General features: G+C 43.9%; 1 protein-coding gene across 35 annotated transcripts in view; it reads right to left on the minus strand.

Annotated features, from left to right (window-relative positions):
- Positions 1–16,242, minus strand: part of COBL (cordon-bleu WH2 repeat protein) — a 1,088,462-nt gene that overhangs the window by 1,025,980 nt on the left and 46,240 nt on the right. For all 35 annotated transcript variants that reach the window (XR_014557426.1, XM_083709019.1, XM_083709015.1 and 32 more), the window contains one exon: positions 13,771–13,965. Coding sequence is in view for 34 of the 35 variants with exons in the window: in XM_083709019.1 (XP_083565145.1) it covers positions 13,771–13,965 (195 nt within the window). In the remaining variant the exon portion in view is untranslated. The remainder of the gene's footprint in view (positions 1–13,770; positions 13,966–16,242) is intronic.

Raw genomic sequence — 16,242 nt, forward strand, 5'->3', positions numbered from 1 at the left:
GGTGCTTTGCTCTCGAAATATTTCTTGCAATGTGCGCTTGTATTTTTGCCATATTCATGCAGGAGAGCCACCATCCATCAGAGCAGACATTTACTGCCTAGCATCAGGAAGCTTCAAATGTTCACATCCCTCCCCCACTCTTTGCAACACTTACTCCTGGGCTGAATGTGTCTGCCAGGAAATGATATTCATAAACAAATTCCCTATGTTCAATGACTAAAGTAGCTTTGATTTCCTCTCCTTTTCACCCAAGGAAGTTACTTTGCAGCACCAAATATTTTCACATGCACTGAAATGCGTAGATTACACATGTCTGCGTACGTTTGTTTTGGCAAGAAAAAAATGTGGCTTCCTCTATTTCCCTAAATACAGTCCTTTTTGTCACCATCACTTAGATACAAGGAACAAACTCATGCAGAAACCTCCAAAATCCACTAGACTTTAATTTGGATTCAGGATTAAAATTTATTTTCAACAATGTTTGATGCTTTTGCGTAAAGAAGGGAAATAACTTTCAATTAACTTATTTCATTTATATCCTGCCTCTTTCTTTTGGGAACCAAAGGTGAGTTCCCAGGCACTTTTATCTTTTTTTAAAAATAAATTTTATTAGAATTTTCATAGAATCATAGAATGATAGAGTTGGAAGAGACCACAAGGGCCATCGAGTCCAACCCCCTGCCAAGCAGGAAACACCATCAGAGAACTCCTGACATATGGTTGTCAAGCCTCTGCTTAAAGACCTCCAAAGAAGGAGACTCCACCACACTCCTTGGCAGCAAATCCCACTGTCCAACAGCTCTTACTGTCAGGAAGTTCTTCCTAATGTTTAGGTGGAATCTTCTTTCTTGTAGTTTGGATCCATTGCTCCATGTCCGCTTCTCTGGAGCAGCAGAAAACAACCTTTCCTTTTATATATTTGAACATGGCTATCATATCACCTCTTAACCTCCTCTTCTCCAGGCTAAACATGCCCAGCTCCCTTAGCCGTTCCTCATAGGGCATTGTTTGCAGGCCTTTGACCATTTTGGTTGCCCTCCTCTGGACACGTTCCAGTTTGTCAGTGTCCTTCTTGAACTGTGGTGCCCAGAACTGGACACAGTACTCCAGGTGAGGTCTGACCAGAGCAGAATACAGTGGCACTATTACTTCCCTTGATCTAGATGCTATACTCCTATTGATGCAGCCCAAAATTGCATTGGGTTTTTTAGCTGCCGCGTCACACTGTTGGCTCATGTCAAGTTTGTGGTCAACCAAGACTCCTAGATCCTCTTTTAAAAGAGAGCTACAGAGAATATTATCCAGTATCTTTTTTATCCAAACTAAAGCGTTAATATGGAAAAAAACAACCAACACAGATCCAGAGGAAGAGAGAGAGAGAGAGAGAGAGAGAGAGAGAGAGAGGAGGAGGAGAAGAAGAAGAAGAAGAAAATAAAATAAAGAGAAAGAGGTAGAGATAGAGATAGAGAGATAGAAAAAGAATAAAGTTAAGAAACTAAAGAACTTTAGACTCTTTGCCTGTCAGCTATATATAAACATTATTCAACTCATCCACTCCAACATAACACCCCGCAAAACTACTTTCTATAAACCAACATTATCTTCAGCCTTCAAATCCAAATGTCATTACAGTGGTACCTCGGGTTATATACGCTTCAGGTTACATATGCTTCAGGTTACAGACATGGCTAACCCATAAATAGTACCTCGTGTTAAGAACTTTGCTTCAGGATGAGAACAGAAATCGTGCTCCGGCAACGTAGCGGCAGCAGGAGGCCCCATTAGCTAAAGTGGTGCTTCAGGTTAAGAACAGTTTCAGGTTAAGAACGGACCTCCGGAATGAATTAAGTACTTAACCCGAGGTACCACTGTACTTCATTTTCTTTTCCACACAAGAAATCTATAACAGGTTTCCAATCTTTAGTAAATGTTAACCATGACATGTGAATTTTGCCATCTCAGCCAACTCCAAACCATTCCTCCATTGGCTAAGACCAAGTGTAGCAGCCAGACAGTCTCTTACCCAAGCACTGACTAGACCAAGAACTGCTCAGCTTCAGAAAAGCTTTTGCATCCTGTGCCTTCAGACCACGTCCTGGCACTGAAAGATTCAACAGTGCACTGAGATCCAATGTGGGAGATTTGGCACTGTTCTGCAAGCTATTATTATTACACAAATGCAATAATAAAAAAAAACCTGAATACAACAGGTAAACGATGTACAACACTTTTGCCCATGTAAGACACCCTTTGGATTTGGCTGCAAGAACAGGGTCCCTGCTCATGGGATGGCTGCTGTGCCAGGGGGCTGCCACAACCAGATCATACCCCCTATGTTAGATTTCATTCAGCGTTATTTGCTAAGTTCTCCTAGGACATGAGTGTGTAAATTAATGAAACTTAATTCAATAAATGAGTACTACTATACTGATACACCCTAGATGCTCATGTATCCCTGTCGATTTGCAAGCACTTTTAAAATAGAGTATTAGGCACAGGTTTAGCAGCATGCTTCTTTAATAATACAGGACCTACAATGCAAGACTCAACAGCAGCATCCCTGTTAGATGCCCATCCAGCCTCTGAGAAAGTCCTGTTGCTTCAGTGGCAGCTAGTCATCTTAAGGGGAAAAGAAGTATGTCAGCATCACAACAGAAACAGGGCATGTTTTTGCATTGGGAAACATTCTAGGACAGGATAGGCAGCCTAAGGCCCGGGGACCGGATGCAGCCCAATCACCTTCTAAATCCGGCCCGCGGATGGTCCGGGAACCAGCTTGTTTTTATATGAATAGAATGTGTCCTTTTATTTAAAATGCATCTCTGGGTTATTTGTGGGGCCTGCCTGCTGTTTTTACATGAGTCGAATGTGTGCTTTTATTTAAAATGCATCTCTGGGTTATTTGTGGGGCATAGGAATTCGTTCATCCCCCCTCCTCAAAAAAAAATATAGTCCAGCCCACCACATGGTCTGAGGGATGGTGGACCGGCCCATGGCTGAAAAAGGTTGCTGACCCCTGTCTAGGAGTTTGAAGGCCAATTCACAGTTCAATTTTTGGGGCTCTGGTATAAACAGCACACCTGGATTTAAATGGCAAAACACACAGGTAACATTCATTAATTGTGAATGGTGCATGTACATTGTAAGTTGGATTTTGGAGAAAAGTATGTTCCTGCTAACACTTTTGTTGGTGAAAATCCCAACTTTTAAATATACGTGCCATTCACAATTGATGTGTATTCTTCCATTTCAACTTAGGCACTTTTTGGATGCAAGTTCATGATGTTATCTCTTAATGGTTTAACTTCTCCTCATGACCATTTACTTCAGTTCTTTCCAAACCTACAGATGACAACTGATGGAAGGAAACCTCTGAAAGTCACCACAGAGCTCTTAAGTTTTTCAAAATCCTTTCTTTGTTCTTGAGAAGGCAGTTTATATTACCTTGTCTGGAACAGTCTGGGAAACCCTTACAAGGGATTCAAAACCTTTTGTGTCTTCTGCTTGTCATGCAATATTATCTGCTTTCAGAAAAGTGCAGGTCTTCTAAAATCTCAGTATGGCCTACACGTCTGACAAGCCTGGTGGACTTTGGTTTATTTGCAGAACATTTCTATGCTGCCAAATTACAAAGCTGCACAGAACAGTATGTTCAGGTTCTGATCATCTTGTCAGCTCTGAATGAAGTGCTTGACGGGGACTGTATGTGGAGGTCAAGCACTTGTATCTTGATCTCAGCCAGATGGTACTTTATGGTCTTATTCCCAAGAGAGGTACCAAAGAGAAGTTTGATAAAACACCTGACAGCTGCTCCATAAAATAACTACCCTAAGTAACTGTACTATTGTAAAAGTCATAATACATTTCCGGCATTAGGGGGCAGGGGAAACTGTAGTCTCAACACATCTGGAGGGCCGAGTTTGCCTATGCCTGGACTAGATGATCCTTGGGGTCCTTTAAAGGTAAAGGTACCCCTGCCCGTACGGGCCAGTCTTGACAGACTCTGGGGTTGGGCGCCCATCTCACTCAAGAGGCCAGGGGCCAGCGCTGTCCGGAGACACTTCCGGGTCACGTGGCCAGCGTGACATCGCTGCTCTGGCGAGCCAGAGCCGCACACGGAAACGCCGTTTACCTTCCCGCTGGTAAGCGGTCCCTATTTATCTACTTGCACCCGGAGGTGCTTTCGAACTGCTAGGTTGGCAGGCGCTGGGACCGAGCAGCGGGAGCGCACCCCGCCGCAGGGATTCGAACCGCCGACCTTTCGATCTGCAAGTCCTAGGCGCTGAGGCTTTAACCCACAGCGCCACCTGCGTCCGACTGGGGTCCTTTACAACTCTATAATTTTATGACCACATGCTTAGCAGGAGAACGCCGATGGTTGTAAGCCTTGCTTTTACATATTTTGCTTTTTTGTTCTGCTGTAACTTTTGACTTTGGATCAATGTTGTGAACACTTCATTGTAGGGAACACTTTCCAGTGGAAATATTTTGTCAGCAAAAAGGATGGGCGGGTTAAGATTAGTTATCTCCTTGACACCTAAATCAGAAAACACGATCAGGAGACTTGCGTTTGTTTTTGTCTTCCTTCAGAAAGGAAGGGAAGTTTCCTTTGATTGCAAGGTCTTGTGTGACATATCATCTTAACCTTTCTCGCGTAACACATTTCCTTTGTTCCCTCCACGTTGAATGGCATCTCTCGTGCATCTAATACTCTCCTGTGAGTAAGAATAGGGTTTTTTCTCCTTTTTGAGGCAGGATGCTGTGAATCAGTTTCTCCCATTTGGAGCAAGCTATGGCTCAGGATGCACATTTCCTTCTGCAAAGTTTTCCAGTCTAGCTCCCAGTTATTTTAAGCACCTTCAGGATAGGAAGCCCAAGTCAGTTTCCATTGAAGAAGCAACATGGATGGTGCTGTAAAAATAATAATATGAACTGACATCTTGCAGTCAGTTGCAAAATGGGACTTTTGAGTTCTTACTTGCTAATATACATAACGGAGGGTCCAGTGAGGCCATTGAGGAGAAGTTCACTAAGGAATTTGTTGCAGAGGTGGGACGCGGGTGGCGCTGTGGGTTAAACCACAGAGCCTAGGACTTGCCGATCAGAAGGTCGGCGGTTTGAATCCCCACGACAGGGTGAGCTCCCGTTGCTCGGTCCCTGCTCCTGCCAACCTAGCAGTTTGAAAGCATGTCAAAGTACAAGTAGATAAATAGGTACCGCTCAGGCGGGAAGGTAAACGGCATTTCCGTGCACTGCTCTGGTTCGCCAGAAGCGGCTTAGTCATGCTGGCCACATGACCCGGAAGCTGTATACCTGCTTCCTCGGCCAATAAAGCAAGATGAGCGCCGCAACCCCAGAGTCGGTCACGACTGGACCTAATGGTCAGGGGTCCCTTTACCCTTTACCTAACACTGTACTCTAAACCATTTGAAACTACTCCTAACTGTAATTTATTTGCTTTTATTCATTTATATACAAAATTCCAGCCTATGTGTTACTCAGGGCAGCTAACAAATAAAACCAACCATAAATTTTATTTATTTATTTATTTACTATAAAATAGTAAAAAAACAGATAAGTTTCAGGTGCAAAAGGAGCATCAGATTTTTGCCTTAAGGTGAAATGCCGTAAGAGAAAGGAGACTGATCGATTCTCTTGGGCCAAAGAATTTCACAGTTTAGGTACTGCCACATAGAAGGCCCTTTCTCTGGTCTCTACCATAGCTGGAATATGGAGAAGACCCCGTCTGCCAGATCTTACGATATAGGCAGAGTGCTACAGAAAGAGGTGGTCCCGAAGTGCTGGTGCCGAAATTTAAAGCCCTAAACAGCCTTGGCCCTGTATACCTGAAGGAGCGTCTCCACCCCCATCATTCAGCCCAGACGCAGAGATCCAGCACCAAGGGCCTTCTGGCAGTTCCCTCAATGCGAGGCTACAGGGAACCAAGCAGAGGGCCTTCTTGGTGGTGGTGCCACACCCTGTAGAATGCTCTCCTATCAGATGTCAAGGAGATGAGTAACTATATAACCTTTACAAGACATCTGAAGGCAGCGCTGTATAGGGAAACCTTTTAATGTGTAATGTTTTATTATGTTTTTATGTTAGAAGCTGCCCAGAGTGGATGGGGCAACCCAGTCAGATGGGTCGGGTACTACTACAACTAATAAATAAATAAATAACAACAACAACACAGTAGCTTGAACCTAAGGCAATTAAGGCTTTAAAGGTCATCACAACTACTTTGAGCTGTGCCTGGAAACAAGTCCATAAGAAGCGCAGCCCTTGAAGGGCAGGTGTAATATGACTTTGTACAACAAAAACTGAGAAGTATAGTTTTTGTAAGAATGCTGAGACAGCCTTGTTAGCGATCCCTAGCTATCCTCTTCACAAAACTACCATCTCACTTTTGCTTGGTTGACAATCAGAACGCAAACAGGTTTGAATCTTGTTCGTATCTGTAGCATAATCTATAGATTATGCGTTGAAATATTTTAGTTGATATTTTAGATTGTAAAATGCTATTTTATCTATTGATTTGTTTTACCTTGTGGGCTTATAGCCGAATAAAGTATTATCTTGTTCATATCTGTAGCCTAGACATGCTTGTGTGTGAGTTGTTTTACTATAAGCTGCTCTGAGACTCATGCTTGAAGAACAGCCGATAAATAATATAAATCACATTGATAAATCAAATCAAATAAATGAATATAAATCATAGAATCAAAGAATTGTAGAGTTGGGAGGGACCACAGGAGTCATCTAGCCTCAGCTTTCTATTTTGTAAAGAAAACTCATGTTTATCCATGTATAAAAGACACTCACACATAATAGAACCAAATTCATTGTCACAAAGGAAAGACAAGTCACAAGTGACAGCTGAAATTTACTGAATGTATATGAATGCATACAGAAGACGCTCCCTCTGCCAGTTGGGACTCTTCTGGTTTTGTCAAGGAAACAGAATGTGTTTATTTAAACTAAAAAAGACAGCCTTAGCACAGTGGCTCATAGAATCCTATCCTCTCTAATTAATAGAAGAAGAGAGAAAGAAAGGAAAAAACTCACTTCCAAATAAGTTCAATGGGACTATATTAATGCCAAAGCATTACACTTTTATTTTATGTTTTAAGAAAAATCAGATCTTTACAGCACAGGTGGACAACCTGTGGCCCAGCGACCACATGGCTCCCAATCTCATTGTATGCAGCCCCTCTGCTTCCCGAAACTGCTCTATTTTTCCATGCCACCAGAATTCCTTCCTTCCTTCCTTCTTCCCTTCCCTTCCTCTATGTATCCCTCCTAATTTTTCTGGCATTTAAAAGTGTTTTTCCTCTTTCTATGGCTGGAATGTAGCCGGCTATATAAATGTAAGATTCACATCTGTTGCCCAACCCACTGCTTGCCATTGGCTTTGCCCATGAGGAAATACGGTCCTGAAGCAGCAGATGTTTTCCCAAACATCCATGCAAACCTTGGCTTTACTGCACTTTGCAGATATTGTGTCTTTTTACAAACTGAAGGACTGGAGGAGCTCCTGCTGCTCCTTATGAAGATATTACGACTCATTGAAGGCTCAAATTATTGTTAGCATATTTTAACCATAATGTATTTTAAAATTATGGTATGTCCATTGTATTTTAAAACATAATGCTACTGCACACTTAAAAGACTATAGTGTAAACATAACTTGTATATGTACTGGGAAATCAAATATATTGTGCGACTCGCTTCATTGTGTGATATTGACTCTACTGTGGTGGTCTGGAAAGCCATTTCCCATCCCAGGGAAATGGAGTTGCAGGCTGGAGATGAGCCCGCCCCATGCGTGGGGGTGTGGCTAGCCCCCGTGTCATAGGGAGTCCCCTCCGTGTCACGCTCCCAGGCTGACCAATCTGAGTGGCAGGGGGTGTGGCATGCTCTATTTAGGCAGCCTACGGACAGAAACTTGCCCCTTTTTCTGGTTCCTGCTCGCGCAGTTATCCCTCGCTCCCTCCCGCCCTAAGATTAGGCTCTTATCCTTTGACCTTGCTATGGACCTCGGTTGGTCGTCTGTCGAAGGAGTCTGGTAGGAATTTTATCCACTTGGCAAACTGGCACCAGCCATTTGGTTTTTAGCCTACCTCGAAGCAAATCATCACAACTTTGTAAGGTTTGGTGGTTAGGCATTGGAGTATTAGGTTGGAAGGGAGGGGATTTAGTGCCCATCACCTACCCCTCCTAATTCAAGGGTATTCCGTTAAAGGAATCCGGGGGACGTGAACCTGTCCGAAGCCCAGGCAGGCTAGGGCTATGGCATGACCCCCATCGGTGACCCTGGGGGAGCTCGAATTGGTTTGCATCGACGGGGCTCCCCCTACTGGTGGTTAACCCTTCTGAGACTTCCTGCAAGTGGGCAGGAGTCAGATATAGGCGATTCGGTTCCAATGCTAAGCCAATACCACTCACATTCTGTAACCAATAAAGTTGTGTCCTTTTTTAGCCCATTAACCTAAAATATTGGTGTCAAGTGTCTTTATTCCAACAAAGGGGAGGGTTCGGGGCCTTGCCACGCAACTGAACCTACAGTATCTCCGAGGTATGCCTGAATACAAGTTAGTTCATACCAAGAACTACCGTATTTTTCGCTCTATAACACGCACCAGACCATAACACGCATGTAGTTTTTAGAGGAGGAAAACAAGAAAAAAAATATTCTAAACGAAACAGTGGATGTATGATTTTTGTGGTTCATGCTGTCACCACAGACATGTGATCTGACAGTGAGTTTGGAGTAGCCCAATGCAAAAATCCTGAGGATCCATGTGGATCCATGCTTTGTAACCACGCTTTTGCACCACTGCGACCCCAGGCAACAGTGGGTGCGTGATTTTTTTGGTGCAAGATGTAGCCATGGACATGCTATGTGATTTGATGGAGAATTTGGGGTGACCCAGTTCAAAAATCCTGAGGATCCATGTGGATCCGTGCTTTGTAACCACTTTTTAAGTGGGGAGGGAAGGAAAAGCACCCAAGGGAAAAGGAGCACGCATGGGGTGTGTGGAGAAGGATGCTGCTAATAATGCTATTTAGTGAGCGGAGTGGGGAGGAGAGAGGGAAAGAGAGCCTGCTTGCTGTAAAGGAACCAACCGGACAGGAGCCACTTACACTCGTGTAAGTGGCTCCTCTCCTCTCCCACTTTGCTCCTTTAAAGAAGCAGGCTCTATGTCCCTCTCTCCTCCCCACTCAGCGGCTCTTCTCCTGCTTTGCTGTTTCAAAGCGAGCCACAGAGGAAGGAAGGAAGGAAGGAAGGAAGGAAGGAAGGAAGGAAGGAAGGAAGGGGAACCATGGATCCTCTGCTCACGACTGCAGCAGATTCCCCCCCCCCCCCGCCATCCGTAGGCATTCGCTCCATAACACGCATAGACATTTCCCCTTACTTTCTAGGAGGAAAAAAGTGAGTGTTATGGTGCAAAAAATACGGTAACTTAGTTGGTCTTTAAGGTGCTACTGGAAGGAATTTTTTTTGTTTTGACTATGGCAGACCAACACGGCTACCTATCTGTAACTGATTACATCTGTTAACTAAAGATATATTTCTCTGTTAGCAGTTAACCAGCGTGATGGCTGGATTGGCTCCATCAATTCACCTGTGCATAGGTGGCCGACCCCACTCCAGTCTTATCCAGGTAAGCTGTAGCAACACGGAGCCAGGAGGGCAGCTCTGCCGCTCAACTCCACCCGACAGACTACCTCTGGTTATACGTGAAATGCATTAAGAGCTTGGAATAGGTCTTCAAATAAATAGTTTTAACTTTCTTTGATAACTGGGCTTATTTCAAGGTAAATATGTGCATACTACTGCAGCCTCAGTCATGCCTAACTTTAATTAGATTAAGGGTCAAGATAAAGAGTTTCCTGATATGTGTACCTACCCTGTCACAGAATATGTTTAAAGCTTTATGAAGCCTATCATATATATATTTTTAAATTTCTATTCTGCATTTTTTCTTGGTTCTTAAGAAAATGACTTCCACTGAGAAAGAATTTCTGTCTCTCCCTTTTTAAAATGTATTTTCCTTTTCCTATTAAAAAAAATCCTGGAGCCTCTCTGAAAATAAACATGTTATCCCATTGCAGGATATTCCTGTTAGTAACAGTTGTACACAAATAAACGTCTGTAAACAAACATCTTATCTTTTTATGGAAGGAAGTCAATTAATAAGGAATTGACGTTCTTCCTTGGGGATGGAATGCAAGTTCATCCCCATAAACTAAAGAAATAAATGAACACGCTGGCATTTTCGCAGACTGGGTAACCTACACACCTTTAAGTTTTGTCTGTTGGTGTTTCCAAACAAACAGTACCCTTGTTGCTTCCTTCCTGTATAATGCTGCTTTTTCTTCCTTTCCCCCTGAGAGTTGATTTCCATGTAATGCATTTCATTCAGGAGAGTTAGTCCTGTTGATGTGGAGTAAATTTATTCTGGTGTCTACATTAAGACAAACAGCTAGGCCAAACCAGATTCTGTGACTTAACTATACCGTACCTAAATACAAGCAAATCCAGCAATGTTTTTGTCACAGAAGGAGCTTGCAAGTATACTCTCATAACTAAAAGCAAGGCAAATGTAGCTCCTGGTAGGTAGGGTGTGTAGAAAAAGACTTTGGCCTGTTTCTGGTTGTTGTTTTCAGTCATAAGGAGTCTATAGCATTTAGCCCGACTTGTTGCAACCAGGCCTCAGCAATGCAAATTATTACAAAGAGAAAAGCTACTAAACTTCCTTTTCATAACTACATGTTCAGCTTTCATAACAACTCAGAGTTTCAGAAATACACAAATCACCACAAAATCAGGCTAAAGGTATTGATCTAAAAGATTTTTGAACTTTCCTCATGGGCCAACATGGCTACTTTTGCTTTTTATAGAATCACGTCGTTGTTAATTGCCCACTTAGGATACCACCTCCTGTGTCTAATGAAATGGGTGCTAGTTCTTTGATATTTTTGCTACAAAAATCTAACATGGATCCCCCTCTGGAATTCTGACTAGTATAAACTATTTTTGGAAAAGAATTTACTTATCAGACACAATATTATAAAAACACTATACTAGCTTTGATCATGCAAAAGTGCTCTGAAATTAACTTTATTTATGTCATCTCCCTAAGGACACTGTAATTTAGGGGCATTTTAGAGTACCTAAAATGCTTAACATGAAAGCAATGTCCTAAATTTTAGGAAGGTATGAGAAACTGGTACCCAGATCTAGTAAGAAAGAAACCTTACTTTTTTGGGTCTGAAAAGAGAGAAACGCCTTCATGACACGATCTACTTGGTGGCGGTCCTCCATTTGAGGAATGCCCTCCCTAGTGAGATGCATCAGACTCCCTCACTGTTGCCTTTCAGGAGAATTTTAAAAAACACTCCTGTTTAACTCAGGCATTTGATGGCATTCCTGTTTACCTAAGCCAGTGTTTCCCAACCGGTGTTCCGCGGCACACTAGTGTGCCGCGAGACGTTGCCTGGTGTGCCGTGGGAGAGAGGCGGGCGAGTCGGGCGGCGAGAGGCCTTAGGCGCCCTGCAGAAAGGCGTCCTCTTTGTGGGTGTGTTCTCCCCCCTCCCTTAGCGCATCATATTTAGTTGGGGATTCTGGAGAGGGGGGCGGGGGTGCGCTGGCCCCGAGCGGAACAGACGCGCCGTCGTCCCCACCTCCCTCTCCTCAGTAGCTCCTGACTGAGGGTGGGACGCGGCCAGCGGCGTCCTCTCTCTCTCTCTCTCTCTCCGCCTCCCAGCACCGCTTTTCCTGAGGCGGGCGCGTGCCTAAGGCTGAATGGGAGCAGCCTGGAGGCTTGGCGGCCTCTCAGCGGCTCATGACGGGCGTCCCCGAGGCGGGAGGTGCTGAGCAGGGGCTCTGCGAGAGGGCGCGAGGGATGCGTGGTGGTGCCTGCGCGCGCGTGACTTAAGAGGGCGACCTGCTGCCTCTCCTCTCCCTCCCCTCATGGGCACGGAGTCCCCGGCACAGCTTGGCGCTACTACAGCTACAGCTGCTGCTGCTCCTGCTTGGATGAAGGCGGCTGCTTCTTCCTAACGCCCAGCCTCTGAGGGACCGCAGTCTCCCGCCCTCTTTTTTTTTTTTTTTTGGCGGGATGCTGAGGTAAAGGATCCCCTCGCGCGCGGGCGGGCATCTCTTTGGGCAGGGCGCGTGTGGAGGCTTAAGGTGGGCAGTGTGGAGGGGTTGCCGCTTGCGAGGGGAGGGTTCATATTGTATTGGGCTGCGGTGTGGGCGACACGGCTCTCCAATGGCCAGCCCGCAGAGGAACATTGAGTTGGAGCATTTCGAGGAGAGGGACAAAAGGCGCACTGAATAAAGTATTTTATAATTTTTCATATTTCTGTTTACTTACTATTTCATAATAAAGTAATTATAAAATACTTTCTTTGTGTTTATTTGATTCCTATTAAAGAGAGTTACTTTATATATAGTCAATATAAGCACAGAGTTAATTTTTTAAACATTTTCTAATGGTGGTGTGCCTCAAGATTTCTTTCATGAAACAAGTGTGCCTTTGCCCAAAAAAGGTTGGGAAACACTGACCTAAGCATTTGATGGTTGAAAGTTCTGTTCTCGGCAACCCTGAATTTAATAGTAAAGGTAAAGGGACCCCTGACCATTAGGTCCAGTCGCGGACGACTCTGGGGTTGTGGCGCTCATCTCGCTTTATTGGCCAAGGGAGCCGGTGTACAGCTTCCGGGTCATGTGGCCAGCAGGACTAAGCCGCTTCTGGCGAACCAGAGCAGCACATGAAACGCCATTTACCTTCCCGCCGGAGCGGTACCTATCTATCTACTTGCACTTTCAAACTGCTAGGTTGGCAGGAGCTGGGACCGAGCAACAGGAGCTCACCCCGTCGCAGGGATTTGAACTGATGACCTTCTGATCGGCGTAGGTGACTGTTTTTAAGAGTTTTAATGTTTTTAGAAAGTTGTTTTAATCTGTTTTTTAGAAGGTTGCTTTTAACTATTTTATCAGTTTTTATTGAATTGTTTTAAAGTATGGACATGTTTGCCACCCAGGGCTCCTCTGGAGGAAGATGCAGGATATAAATTTAATCCAAGGATCTAACTCAACAATAAAAGGAGCTGCTACCACTCTGCATCTCCTTCACCACCTATAATGTTTTCATGTAGCATAGGAATGTGTGTGTCACAGGAAAAGCATGGGAGACACACACACACCATAAAAGATCACAAGGTTCATTCAGATCTTCCTTTTCCTCTCAGAACCAGCTACTCAAAAATATGGACACAGGGGTTTGAATCTACCGTGGGAAGCCTAAATAACGTGCCATGTGGTCACTGTGCACTTTCCAGAGGAGGAAGGAACACAAAAACATTCCAAGCCCAGGAGTTCCTTTCAGCATACTCCAGACATTTCTGTTTTGACTACTTAATCTCAAGCTTTTTCTTGGCCAGGCACAAGCAAACTTGGCCCTCCAGATGTTTTGGGACTACAACTCCCATCATCCCTAGCTAACAGGACCAGTGGTCAGGGATGGTGGGAGTTGTAGCCCCAAAACATCTGGAGGGCCAAGTTTGCCTATGACTGTTCTAGGCTGAATAATGATGTGAAGACTAGCACTCGCTGCTCTAAATGCCCCTAGGCAAACAGGTTCATTTATTTAAAACACTTCTATACTTGCCCTTAATCCAAATCAGGGTCCAGGGTCCAGCAAGGTATAGACTGTGCTGAGTTTTCGTGATTCGGTTTGCACTTTGCTATACAGTCCTTACCTGACTCGGTGCTTTCTCTGGACTGCTCGTCTCCCCGCCCTGCATCTGAGGAATCACCACTGGGGGTGGAGGAGCTCTCCTCTTTTTCATTTCGGTGCTTCCAGTAATTGCTGAGATGTTCCCCAAAGACTGTGATGGACCCAAAGTAAAGGAACGTGAATCCACTGAAGAAGAATATGGAGCTGTTGCAACTCCCTGTAAGTAAATAAATTCACAACCTCGTTAAAATCTCTTAAATATGACATTTCACAGTCAGTCCCTAAAATATGTATCTTGGGAAGGGGGGAATGCCCCCTTACACTAACCCATCTTGAACATTTCCTCTTGTGTTTTTAGATGCGTTAGATGTTGCTGCTAATACAATGTGTTGAAGAAATGAACCTATGCTGCCAATTCTCGTAGTAGACCAGTATAAAGTAAGCAGCACATAAGCGGCACACAAAACACTACCAAACCATTCTACGTTCTAAATCTTATATTAATAATCCAAAAATAATCTACTACAGAAGCCACAAACAGAAAACTCATTCAAATTGTGCCCAAAAGGAAGATTCAGTCTTTAAAGTTCCTTTAGCCAGACTCCTGCAGATATCAACAAAGATAAGTTTGATCAAACTTATCAACGAGATGTCTAACTCTTGTGCGTAACATCACCAACACTTCGTTAGATCAAACTTATCCTCGTTGATCTCTAACCCTTGAGCGCAACATCATAAACACTTCATTTGATCCAACTTACCTTTGTAACAGGCCAAGGGGAGCTGCGCATGCAAGAGTGTGAGAGCTGGGCTGATGCTGGAAGCTGGATACACAGAGGCGTGTCTTGCTCTGTGCTGGACTTTGGGGCTCCCCTAGAAACCTGATGGGAAAATCTAAGGGGGTTCCTAGGTAGAAACTTTGTGCCTGAGCAGAATGGGGTGCTGTCCCATGAAGGAGACAGGAGGAAGCTAATGGGAGCTGGCGGAGGCCTTTAAAAACCACAGCATTTACAGCTTCACTCCATCAGAGATGGGCCTTCATTGGTATGCTCTAAACATGCCTCACTATCATCTTACAAACATTAAAAATTCATGATAAATATGGATTCAGTAACCCAATAACTCATCCATGTCCTTTAAAGGACAAGGATAAATGTCTTTGAGCAAATATGTTAGAATTCTAAGAACAAAAATTTAATTCTAAATCATGCAAGAAGAACATGTTTAATATTTAAAATGTAAACATGACATAAAAATGCCACTTGTGAATATCTTTGTATGCACTCCATTTCTTCTTATATCTCATTCCATTCACACTAAATTTCCTTTCTTCATGACTGACGCACAATGAAGCTTGCTTTCCACAGTCAGCTAGCCGCAAATCCCACAAGACAGGCCAGTGCAGATATAACACCCCAACCCTTTGACAATGATACAGGCCAAGGCCACAATTAACGCATGTGAAAAGTGGAGATGCAAAAACTGAAAGTGGCAACATCGACTTCACTAGATAAAATGTGATACGAATGTCTACCCTTTAAAAGCATGCGTAGTAGGATACAGAAATATTCAGGAGAGGGTTACCTGGATTGGACAGCTTTAAAGGGGAATTCATGGATGATATAACTGTCTGGATGATTACAATGGCTGGATGATTTCCAGTATCAAGAGGAGTATGCTTCTGAATACCAGTGGAAGCGTCTCCCTCGGAAGGTGGTGGACTCTCCTTCACTGGAGGTTTTTAAGAAGGTGGATGGCCATCTGTCATGGATGCTTTAGCTGAGATTCCTGCATTGCAGGGGATTGGACTAGATGACCCTCGGGGTCCCTTCCAACTCTACCATTCAGTGAGTGATACTGCACTCATGTCTACAGGAATCTGGGTGACCACTGGGAGAACAGAATTCTGGACTATATATACTTTTAGTCTCATCTAAGCAGGTACACCGGTAGGATTGTGCTGAGAATCACACGCCATTGTGGCTTATGATTCTCATTATCAGAAAATATACAAGCCATAGTTTACTAATTCAGATGAAACAGCAAACTGTATTTTGCCACAAACTGGGATTGAAAATTGCTAATTTCTGCACACAAGAGGAGGAAGTACAGTGGTACCTCTGGTTGCGAACGGGATCCGTTGCAGAGGCCCGTTCGCAACATGAAAAGAGCGCAACCTGAAGCGCCATATCTGCGCAGGTATGCAACGCAATTTGGTGTTTCTGCGCATGCACGAGCGGTAAAACCCGGAAGAAACCCTTCCCAGTACTTCCGGGTCACCGCGGGACGCAACATGAAGCAAACGTAACATGAAGCAAATGTAACATGAGGTATGACTATATACAAGTCCGAATCTCATCTGAATATAGTCTTTCTCTGGCAAACTGTACGTTACTACAATTTCTCTCAGACAATTTGAACTCAGCTCAGATGCTCCACTAAACTTAGAAACAGACAAGACATAAAGTGGGAGATTCATCAGAATTTTATTTTA

Source organism: Podarcis gaigeae, assembly GCF_964106915.1.
Source record: "Podarcis gaigeae genome assembly, chromosome: 13".
NCBI classification, from domain to species: Eukaryota; Metazoa; Chordata; class Lepidosauria; order Squamata; family Lacertidae; genus Podarcis; species Podarcis gaigeae.